General features: G+C 45.4%; 1 protein-coding gene across 1 annotated transcript in view; it reads right to left on the reverse strand.

Annotated features, from left to right (window-relative positions):
* Positions 1-7,238: 7,238 nt before the first annotated feature.
* The window catches only part of LOC134402994 (microsomal triglyceride transfer protein large subunit-like), a 28,124-nt gene continuing 23,198 nt past the window's right edge, over positions 7,239-12,164 (reverse strand). Inside the window, exons 17-18 of the mRNA XM_063133001.1 lie at positions 11,694-11,864; positions 7,239-7,471 (exon numbers count right to left, since the gene is read on the reverse strand). Of these exons, the coding sequence (XP_062989071.1) occupies positions 7,330-7,471; positions 11,694-11,864 (313 nt within the window). The 3' untranslated portion in view covers positions 7,239-7,329. The remainder of the gene's footprint in view (positions 7,472-11,693; positions 11,865-12,164) is intronic.

Raw genomic sequence — 12,164 nt, forward strand, 5'->3', positions numbered from 1 at the left:
AGGCTGTGTACTACTGCTAACTTAAGGCCTTGGGGCATTTAACATATATTTACAAAAGCACAATCCTGTCTACAATGAAAACCAGGGCCTGTGTGAATGCATTAATGGGTGGGGTCGAAAAGGAGGAAGAATACATTCACAAAGGATGGTTTGGGTTTGATAAATTGCTCCAAGCGCCTCTCAGTCCAAGATGGAGAAGAGATGCTAGAGCATTACGCCCTCACTGGCTGGTTAATAATAATAATAATGATCAGTGCCTGGTAGGAACATAGGAAGTTGCCTTAAACCAAGTCAGAAAATGAGCCCATTAAACTCCATTTGCTCTGCACTGACTGGCAGTGGCTCTCCAAGGTTTCAAATGGGGGGGGGGTCTTTCCCAACCTTTCTTGGGATTATTCCTGGGACTTTTTGCATGCAAAGCATGAACTTTAGTACTTCACCATCGTTTTTGGCCTGCTGATCAGTGGTTGGCAGACAATAAGTTAATGTTCTTGTTCCACAAAGACGCCATAAAGGAGTACAGAACTGTCAGGTATTAGGTACTGTGCAAATATGACAGCTTGTAACTAACCAGTTTTCTTTTAATTGCCTCTCGGTTCACCCATTAAGCTCTGTATTTACTTGGAAGGGAACGCTCACTCTCAGGAATGGAGTGGCACTTATGACACCAGCCCTAGCAGCCATCTTGATCTCTGTTGTGAGTAAGTACCAGGGGACTACCATGCCAAACCTCTGAACTGAAGAGATGAGAGGTGGAAGGACAGCCTCCTCTAAACTTACTCCCAGCACAGAAACAAGGCTCTGAGATCTGCAGTAAGGCGTTTGTGGAACTGAACCATCAGCTCTCAGATGGAGGGAGCCCAACAAGTCAACTGAACAATAGAAAGTGAAGGACTTGCCATAGTTTTAAGAGGTCTGATCACGACCAGCTACAGTTCCTCCGGAAAGTCTCTCACAGAGACAAAGTGACACATATTCCTTCAGCCCATGCAACATTAGGTCTATGTTGGAATGGATTCTTTTTCCTCTGTAGTGGGATTCCACCATAATTAGATGCGAGCAGGCCCTGTGTGCTATGCATGAAAAGCAATGACTTAATGTGTCACAATGTCCAGCGTTTTACATCCATACCAAAGAGAGAAGCAGATTTTTAGCTCTCTTATCACCTCATCCATTCTTTTCTAGCTGCGCTTGGCAGTATTCTGCTTTACCTTTTCAGATTACCCAGAACCTCCTTTTTCCTGCAGCAGTGCTAAGCACCAAGGGAAAGATGCTGCAAGGAGAGAGCCAAGAACACTGTTACCACCAAGAGCGCCATCAGAAAAGCGTTTTATTGCACACTCATTATTGGGCACTCGTGGATTTCGTGGGTCCCTCTCACAACATCATCTGCCTCCTGTGCCCCTTCCACCCCTTCTAGCCTTCTTCATGCCACAAAAAACCACCCCAGTAAGTCTGAAAAAATTAAGACAGCAGTTGCTGCTATCGCCTGCTGTATGCAGGAGAAGCAGCGTGATTAAAACAGCCCACTGAATGGGCCATGTGCGCGATGTTTACTTCCTCTTTCAAAAGAGGAAGTAATGAGGGATAAATGTATGGGCGGAGAAGCGACGGTAGGCAAACGGGATTACCCCCTGTGTGATGACACTCCAAGTGTTGTCTATGATGCACAGTTGCTTCCAGATGGAAGACTCCTAGCACTAGCAATCAGAAAGCATTATTCACACCATTCTATCTTTTTCTTTTTAATGGATTTTCTGCAGTAAGAAAAAAGCATGGGTAGACTTCTGTGAATGAGGCAGAGCAATGGAGCCATAAAAGCCTTGTCTGGAAACGCTCACTGAGACAACTGCATCAAGGAAACGGTGGAGGATATCTTTTTTTTTTTTTGCAAACAGGTTCATATGTATAAAAGGTTTATACTGCAGTTTGCAATTGCCAGGGAGTAGGGAAGTCCATTGACATTAAAGGGATCCAGTTTAAATGCTATGCTGGAGATACTGTGAGCCAAGTCTCTGCCTCTCACTGCAATCAGTTTTTGCTTACCGCACAACTGGAAGATGTCTGGTTATCATAGCAGTTAATACTTAAGAGGGAGCTGGAATTTCCTATTCATTTCTGGACAGACAAATCCAGTCATTCTTGTGCTGTAACCTTGTCTAGTGTTACAATGTATAAGAGTTTTGTATATATGAGATTTGGAGCTTTTAAAAATATTTATTAACTTGGTTGCTTTTCATTCCCCCCTCCCTTTGTTTAGGGAAGAGGGGGAGTTAATATTTGTAAAGGGCTGGTGTTGGTTTCTTTTTGAAAGATGAGAAATACATCCTATGGGTAACTCAACTTGGCTGAGTGGTTATTGAAAAGAGGGCAGAGGTATTAGCAGAAATGGTAGACCATCAAAGTCCACCCAAAGTTGTCCAACCCAATAATATGGGTATCTTAGGACCCATTTACACTTGCTACAGGTTGCATTAGGGGATTAGAACATAAAATGTCCTGCTGGATCAAACAAAAGATAAATTGATTTAGGATGAAATCCTACACACCTTTAGAGAGAAAAATGTCAAAGAAAAGGTCCTTAGCTAATTAATAGGACTGTGCTCCGCTTTGGTTCTTAGAACCGATAGTGGAGCGGCCTGATTCACCTCCAACAAAGACGGCGACGGAATGGGTCGGGGGAGCTACGGATCGAGACCAAGCGGATCCTTCGCCTCGATCCGGAGCTCCAAAAAAAAAAGGTAAGTGTGGTGGGAGGGGGGCTTACCTGGCGGTGGCGCAGTCCATGTGGCGACGGCCGCAGAGCCAGGTAAGGGGGCAGGAGGGCTTACCTGCCTCCATTGCGGTCCAGTGGCAGCTTCAACTGAGGCCCAGGCCTCAAACCAGAAGACCAGGCCGCAGCAGCCTGGTCTTCCGATTTGAGGCCTGGGTCTCAGTTGAAGCCGCCGCCGGACTGCGATGGAGGCAGGTAAGGGGGGAGGGGGTCTTACCTGGCACCACCACCACAGTCTGTGCGGCGACGGCAGCAGAGCCAGCTAAGGGGGCAGAAGGGAGGGGGGCTTACCTGCCTCCGTCGCGGTCCGGTGGCGTTTGATTTTCAATGCAAGTGGGGGGAACATGGAGTTCCAATCTGGATCCGGAGTCCCGCAGCGGAGTGGAGCATAGGCGGATCAACGCGGGGCAGAGCAGACCTGATCTGGAAGTTGTGCATCGGGATCCAGAGCGGACCGTGGGGTCTGTGCACAGCCCTACTAATTAATGCATTGGTGTGGGCATAGGAGAGGAGCCACTCCTTTAAATAACTTGCTGGGCCTTTAAGAGCTTTAAAAGCCCAAAACAGCACTTTGAGCTGGGCCTGGAAACACACCAGACTTCTTTAAACAGAGGGCAGTCCTCAGTGGTATCCCTCAAACGGAAGACTGTCCTCGCTTAATCCACCCACAACCCTCTCTCTCCTTCGTCTGCTCTTTCCAATTTTTCACTTGAGACATCCTAGGAAGGAACTGGGGCCTTCATGGGCTAGCGAAGGAAAGATTGGGTGGTGCTCTAAGGGGCCTTTGTCCCACCCCCCACACACGCAAGCTTCTCCCCGGGGGACCTGGGATGGAGAGGGAGAAGCTCCTTTTGGCTGCAGCAGCATCCCTTTGGAATGCCAGCATCTCTGTAGTTTCACAGCCCAAGCACAACCCCTGCCTTGTCCTCAGCCAAGCCTTCTCCCACATGTTGAGCTGGATGGGTTATGGACAAGAGCTATGCCTCAGAGCAGCCACAACAGACGAGCAACCTGTGCGAGGCTCCTTGGTGCACTGTTTCCTCCTCACTCCACCTTGCCTTGCCTTTTGGGCGAGGCATGAGGGGCCAAGCGGAGCCCCAGAATGGCTGGGTGAAGGACACCCAGAAGACATACCTCTTCCGCTTCGTCCCTTCCTCAGTGGGAAAGAGGAGGGGTGAATCCCACCAAACAACAGCTGGAGCAAGCAACGTGCAGGCAGAAGAAAGCTCTCTAGAGGTGTCTGTGGCCATTTCAGATGGCTGAGAGCCAAACTACACGTTATGCTAAGTATGTAGCTTGTAGCTGAGGTTTGTCGTACTTTTTTACTCTAATGCAAGCACACTCCAGGAGGTTAAACATCTCTCCCACCATCCCCCCTAAAAAAAATGCCTCGGGGGGAGGGGAATTAAAAAGAAAGAAAAATAAGTCTCCTTTGGCATCAGTCTGAAACCCAGGGTTCACAAGAAGATACAAAATCAAAAGGTAGAGGTAACCTTTACTGCTCTGCCCTGGCTCAGGTGACATAGCTGGTAGCTATGGGTCCACCAGCCCAAACTGGAGAGAGCTATCACAAGGTCCAATTCTGCACCCTCAGCTATGTATGTTGCAGTTGACAGTCTGGAGGTTGACTGGCGCTGGCTTGCTGAAGCAGTTTGTCCATTCACACAAGGACCTGTTTGCCTTCCTGCTCTCTAGGCACTTAATGCCTTTCTACACTAGGCTTTCATTGTGCACTTCTGACTGCTCACTTATGATAGTTTGCAGTCCTTTACATGATGCCATTATCCTCCAGGGCCTCTCCTGTACTTTGTGAGCATTATTACGGTTCATTCCTTAACAAGGAAAGTGTGGTATTTCCCCCCTGAATGGCCTCTATAAGGCCATAGAGCCCACATATAATTGTGGATTTACATTATACCACAGCTTCACCTAGTGGTTGTATAATGGAACATAAAGTCAGCGAAAGAAACCCTCCTGAAAAAAAAAGTGTAAAGGAGCCAATCTTAAACCTACGAAGAATCGAGAAGCAGAAATCTCAGTGATAGTGCAGGTTAAAAGCTTCATGTAGAAAACCCCTATTAATAGGATTTGTAGCACATTTTGAAAAACCCTTCACTGGGTGATAATTCAGAAGGGCCACTGGAGGTACAGATATCCAGTCTGGCCTATAGCTGAGCACTTGAAAGTCTTGCTGATTACAACAGGAGAGTTAATTATGTGCTTCCATTGAATTCTCCTAATGCATTCAATGGAATATAGAAGTATTTAACTGTGGCTTGATCACACCCTCGGTAACACGAGGAGTGATCAAGCTGCAGAGTTTTTGGGTCTCACTAGAGTTTTGGGCTATGCTCACTAGCACATTCTCACCTCCTCCTTAAACTTCATTCACAGAGGGCTGATTAATCCATCACTGGTGTGACAGTCTTTTCTAATAAATGAACTTGGCTCGATTTTTTTTAATCACCATTTGTTTTATACCAGAAAGCCATTTTATACAAATCATGTCATTGCTACTAGATTTTTTTTCTTTTTGCCAGGCACATCTTTGCTGTCTTCCTTTTAACTAAATGCAATTTATCTGCATAGAGGTCTTAGTAAATAGACACATAAATAATACAGTTGGAATACTGCAATGATTTGGTGACTTGATAGATGCTATAGTATTGCTTCTTCTAAGACGTTGATTGGCCATCATTTCCCCCTTTCTCCCATCTATTTATTCAATATATTTGTGTATGGGCTTAACTAATTGTCTACTGAAGATTTCATTTTTCATTTCCCACAACACAGAATAGCTCAGTTTAATGACCTAGATTAAATACTGCTTCTCATAAAGCTGCTCACTAAACAATCACAATTTCCTTGAAAGAGCAATCAATCTAGTTATCCATCCACACAACTCTACCAACTGTATGTAGGGCACGTCTGTATGTGCCTTTTTATCCCGCAGCTTTACCAGGGATTCTGCTTCTGGATTCTTTGAGGGATTAAGATCAGCTCCTTTACATGTGCTTTTTCTGGAGTTTTTCTTTCTCTGCCTTTATATATGTTTCATTATACAGTCACTAGATGGTGCTGTGGAATTGCACAATTACACCAAGGGTTTAATGGTGTCATTCAGGATATGCTAGAGTTTCCCTTTTAAGAACCCCACGCCCTGCGGTGAATGTGAAATCACGAGCACACAACCATGAATGTGATATCATGATTACACTTCCCTGTGCCTGTTTGCATTCTCCTTCCCTCTTTATTGTTTACTACAACTTTATTAGATTGTAAGCCTATGCGGCAGGGTCTTGCTATTTACTGTGTTATCTGTACAGCACCATGTACATTGATGGTGCTATATAAATAAATAATAATAAATAATAATAATGAGTGCACAATAAAAACCTCATGTAGAAAGGCTCATAGGTTGCTTTGCAGAGCTACATATGCAGAAATGGCAAGGAGCTCTTCCAGTTTTTGAGTCTTTATGTGTTATGGGCAAAGATGGCACCAAGAAGTGGCATATAGATTGAAACAGGCTTCCCCAACTTGGTGCCCTCAAGATGTTTTGGACTGCAAGTTCCAGCATTCCTGAATATTTGCTATGCTGACTGGGGTTGATGGGAGTTGAAGTCCTAAACATCTGGAGCCACTCTGCATAGTTAATGAACTACCATGGCTGTGTTCAGACAACACAATAACCCATCCTCTGGAAAATGTGCTGTGTTCAGACAACACACTAACCCATGGTTCAATAAACAACCCACGGTTCAAACCAACCCACACTCAACCACTGAGTGCGGGTTAGCATGTTGTGTTTTAACAGCCCCGAGGAATTAGGGATCTTTGGATCATAAAGGTAAAGTTTTAAATAGTATGCTAAATATTAAAATTAGATCCCCATCGTATTGAATACTGCAGCTATCCATCCTGAACAGCTGTGTGTAACCTGTCAAAAGCAGCTCCATTACATCTTTTACTCCCATTGGCAGTGATCACTTGGTCAGAAGTTTTATCAAGGATCTTTTCACTCCCCTGCCCGGCACAAAACCTGGCAGCCCTATCTTAGGTCCTCTTAGGAGAAGGAATTTCTCCCAGCGGCGGCATACACTTTGTACTCACCAGAGGTCAGTGATGCTCTATGGGTTGTGTGTTTAAATCCCAGATATGTGGAGCTAGCTCATTATCAGCCTCCTTTAGAATGTAACCGATGCATATGTTTTATCAACCAACAGGTTAAGGACCACATCCTATTGAAATCAATGGCAAACTTCCTATTGATATCAATGGTGGCGGATTGCAGCCTTAATAATTTAGTATGGCTATATAATGCCCCCATAAAGTCCATCAAAGTGATTGATAAACCTTCGCCTAATTCTTCATGGGAAATCCCCAGCCACAAGCACAAATAATATTTACAGGCAATCCAATGCATGTATATGCAGAAGTAAAAAGCCTCTAGATTAACCACTTTGAATTTTGATGTAGGTCAGGTCAGGCATTGGTGGAAAAAGGAGGAGCAGCAAATCCAAGCTGAGGACAGAGTGATGCTACTTTTATTGTTCTCATGTCTCTGCAAGCAGTATTTTGCACATTTCAGAGTTGGCTGGGTATAAGGCAAATTCACGTCCAGGGATGGTGGTGCCCCTCCCTTTGCGGACAGTGCTGTTTTGGTTTGCAGAAGATTCTGAGACCAAGAAGTTTTCTCTGTGAGGAGAGAGGGTGGGGAAACAACAACAAAGCCCAACAGATATTAGCATCTACAGGATGGTTTCTGAGCTTGCAGTGTCTAGATACATGCAAAAACATCTCATTGGAACAGGTCAACCATGTGACTGGCTTGGAGATGGTCCTGTGGTGTGAAGGGGGATTCTGGCCTGGATGTGCCATCGATCCACAGAATGATCTAAAGTGGTCTTCCCCTATCCTGGTGCCCCCCTCCAAATATGTTGGACTGATACTCCCAGAATTCCTAGCTGAGAAGGCTGGGAACTGCAAACCAACACCTCTTGAGGGCACCAGGATTGGAGAAGGCTGACCTAAAGCAAATTGCACTGTGGGAAAACCCGTCCTGGCAAACCATTTCCCCAAATATCCTCCCACATGAGTCACTCTGAGAACCATCTTGAGTATGTAAAAATCAGAGTTCAGCTGGTTGTTAAAAGCTTTACTTTCATCCGCTATGAAATATAGCCTTCGGGAAATTGTTAGTCTAGCTTCCCCCTTGAATGGCAAATGCTGCGTCAGTATTGTTCTTTTCGTTAGATGGCACACAAAACTTCATAGTTTTCTTCTATGAAAACTGATATATATTGGGAAGAATTCTATCTCAGTGAACTCTTGGCAGCTCGCAGTAGGTTGTGTGTGCATGTTTGTGTGTGTGTTTTAACATAGGGATCTGCAACAAAAGTTGCAGCGTGGAATGCTCCTGTTTGGGATTCCAGCCTGCCAGCTATGTCCTCTTCCAGGATACTCCATTCCACCACCACCACCACCACTGAGCAGTCGGTTAGTATTCCTTGCCTACCGAGCATCCTCACTGAGCTGTTTTTGGTTCTCCCCATCATCTCCTTAGGATTTTTTTCTCCCTATAGATGTTTTGTACCTCTGAAAATCTTGGGGTTCCCCCAAGCCTGCTGACACCTCCCTTTTGTGTGTGCATGGTGCCATTTTGGCTCCACTCAGAGAATGTGTTTGCTATTAATATTCAGGATTGGAACCTATCTGCAGTCTCCTTTCACAGGAACATGTCAGCCAAAGACAGTGAAGGTGTGGGCCCTGGTGAAGTTATACTAAGGATGTATACAATATGAAAGCTCAAGAACCTACTATGTTGAAGGAAGATATGGAGGACATCACGTGATTCTTTTCCCTCCCTAGGGCTGATGCTAAGCCTGCAGGCAATGTTCTGCTTCACACCTCTGACGTGGACGAAGTTGCCAAGGCCTCCTTCTGAGAACAAGGGTGTCTTCTCGATAAGCAAAGACTCTTGCTCATCAGCTTGAATGAACCCTGGGAACATTGCCAAGGGCTTCTGATGTCATACAGAGCGACAGCAATCTGCTCTGGGTCTATTCATGTCAAGAGGCACCCATGTAAGATTTATCAGCGAGAACAGTGATGTTATGGCTGATGGGGAATCAATCTTGGCACACGATGCAGCAGTTACGGTGCCACGGAAAGGATTTATCACCACAGCACTGTAAAATAAGCCAGTGGTGGGTTTTTTTTTTTTACATGGGGCTCCTCAAGGCTCCTTAGGCTAACATCAGGTCTGTCTTTGGCCTAGGTTTCCGTTAACCTTCTGGGGACTTTCCTAGATTGTGGCTCTAAGAGAACTTGTATTAGCTCAAATGGTGGGTGTTCTATTTATTATCGCTTGTTACCAAATACAAGTGCGGAGGCAGCTGTGTTGATTTCTTCCTTCCTTTATCTCTCTCTCTCCAGTGAAGAAACAGCTTGTCCTAGTTCTCTAATGAGTGCAACAATGGAACGTGTGTTTGCCAACACCTGTTTATCTAATTTACATGTAATATATTTAGATGTACACTCCAAAAGAGTGAGAAGAGAGCCTGTGGGCCTTTCATGAAGGCACAGTTACCACCCATTCTGCTGTGGTTCCTTTCTCCGTGAGGATATATTCCTTTCTCCTTGAGGAAAGGGTAATGTTAAGATGGCCTCAGAAACTACTTTGAATGACGACCAAAATAAAGGACAGTGTGGTGGGGCAGAGAGTATTATCTCAAAGCTGTCCCTGGGCATGTCTAGACCTGCTGATATCCTGGAGATTGCCCCGGGATCATCCCTATGCGTCCACATGATGCACATGGGATCCCAGGGGCAGGGAGGGATGATCTCACCCTTGACCCAGGATATTGGCCTACCCTTTAATCCCAACTTTTCCCATGGTCTCAGGCTCGTCCCGAGACCACGGGACGTGTGGCCGGCCGGCCTGGTTTGTCCCGGCTCCTCACGAGAAGCCGGGACCAGGGCACCCCCATCGGGGGTGGGATGGGGGAGCAGGAATTTTTTTTAAACAACAACAACAACCCACTTGCTTTTGCGATCGAGCACTCGTACGCTCTTTTCTGATTAAAAAAAAGGCCTCCTGGGACATCGCATGCCATATGTAGGCTGAGGGGGTGGATCTCGTGAGCATAATACCACGGGATCCTCTCCCCTCCCTCCCAGAAAGCTGGGAGGTCTAGACATGCCCCCTGTTTCTTCAGTAATGATTGATTCATTCTCTCTCCCCTGCACCCTCCAATCAGTGTGAGGGTAATGTGGCTCTCTGTGATGACATGATGCAATCACATCTGATTGGCTATGTGTAGGGATGTACAGATTGTGTACAATCCATTCTGTCTGTGTTTTTCTGATTGCCAGGCATGTTTCATTCTGTCATTTCCACATCAATGGAATCTGTTTTTTTCCCCCAGTTTCTGAATTTGTGCAAATGCACAATTTCCCCCCAAATGCACAAATTCTTCCAAAATGTGTGTTTTCACACTTTAGCAATGGAGGGGAGGGTGATATGATTTTTTGGCCATAGGGGGATTTGGGGGGGCATTTTTTAATGATTCCCCCCCCCCATAAAATTCCTGAAGGTTAGGAAAATGGACCGCAAGAACACATAATTCCCACCAACAGGGAAAAAGATGGTCAGAAGAATCCACAGGTCAGAATATTAAAAATCTGAACACATTTGGTTCCATTGTGGATATCTCCCACATCCCTAGCTATGTGGCAACCTGACCCTCATCCTTTCCCTCCCATCAGGAATATTTCCATGCTTCATGGCATGCCCATCAAAATTGGCAAAAAAGAAAGAAAACTTTTGAAAGGCATGAAAATATGCCAAAAAATCATGGCCATCCTTCTGTTTCAGTTGATTTCCAGTGCTAGAGCAAGGGGATTCTGGGTGAATATATCCTAAATACAGAAAGTGTGCTTAGCTGGTTGAGATGGAGCAATTAAACTTTGCACCAGTTGATCCAAAACCAAAATACTTTTGGAGCCAGACAACTCTGTCAATTCTAAAGCTTCAGCCATAAAGTGAGTTTGCAGCTTCATGCACGTCACTCAGGCCCTTTCTACACCTAAGGGTTATCCCAGGAAAATGGAGGGATCGTCCCTGCCTGCTTCCGGGATCCCCTGTGTGGCATTTGGATGCACAGGAACAATCCCGGGACGATCCCGGGATATAGGGCTGGTGTAGACATGCCCTCAGTCTCTCATCATTTGATGACTTGAGGCTGATTGTTTGAAGTGAACTTTTGAAAAATAGTTGTCTGAGATGATATGGAACTTCCATGGCTGCATTCAGTTCTCAAGCCAAACCACACAGGTGGCTGGTTTTATGTCTGAACATGCCAGCTCACCAACCATGCTTTACAAGGGGTGGCCAAAACAGGATATTGAACCATGATTTGAAGCTGCATTGCAAACCACCATTTGTGCTACCTATGGCTTGCCATTACAATGGAATTCACAAACCACAGTTAGGGCCATTGCTGCAGCTCAAGAATAAACGTATGACGTTGAGTCCCAGAAAGAAAATGAAAGCACAACAAGCAGCTCTAACCATGGTTGGCCTGGTGCATTTTTGAAGGCTCAAAACATGGTGTGGGTTCATAATGATGGCTACCATAGAAGGTGGGTTGTTTTTATATTTCATCTGAGTCTCTCTCGGAGGCTGATCTATGACGATTCTTATGCATGAAAGACGTTGCTTAATCTTCTCAACATTGGGATAAATAGGCATGTTTCCATGCATAGATGCTCTCTGGGAAAAGCCAAGATGGCTCAGGAGAAAAGTATTGTTATAAAATCACTCAGAGTGGTACCCATAGGAGTGTCTGAGATTATCCATGGTTTGGATTCAGCATCTATGAATGGTGTATCTCCTGGCTTGAGATCCATAACTTACCTGTAAGAGACCTGGTCCTCTGTAAGCCGCAGACACATGTGCACGGGACTGATAGAAAGTCTTGCAGTGGTATAAAAATTGGTGGCCAACTCCACCTCGGTTTGGCTTTGGAGTGTGGCTTGATAGAATGGGGCATCCAGTTCTGCTTGGAAATCAATGGTCATGGCACCCCTGTAATGAAGGGAATGGAGGGGAGAAAGGATAACGGGAACGCTTGAGTGTTTTTAAGGAAATTGGCTAACCATTGTCAACTCTTATTAAAGCTTGCTTTGCACTATGTCCTTCTGTAAGATGAGCTCTGCTAGATTAGGCCAAAGGTCCATCTAGTCCAATATGCTGCTTCCCACAGTGGCCTACCAGATGCCTTTGGGAAACCCACAAGCATGTCATGAAGGCAACAGCCATCTCCTGCCATTGTTTCCCAGAAACTGCTACTCAGAGGCAGGGTTGGCATGGTTGGGAACCGGCTGA

Source organism: Elgaria multicarinata, chromosome 8 (assembly GCF_023053635.1).
Source record: "Elgaria multicarinata webbii isolate HBS135686 ecotype San Diego chromosome 8, rElgMul1.1.pri, whole genome shotgun sequence".
Taxonomy (NCBI): domain Eukaryota; kingdom Metazoa; phylum Chordata; class Lepidosauria; order Squamata; family Anguidae; genus Elgaria; species Elgaria multicarinata.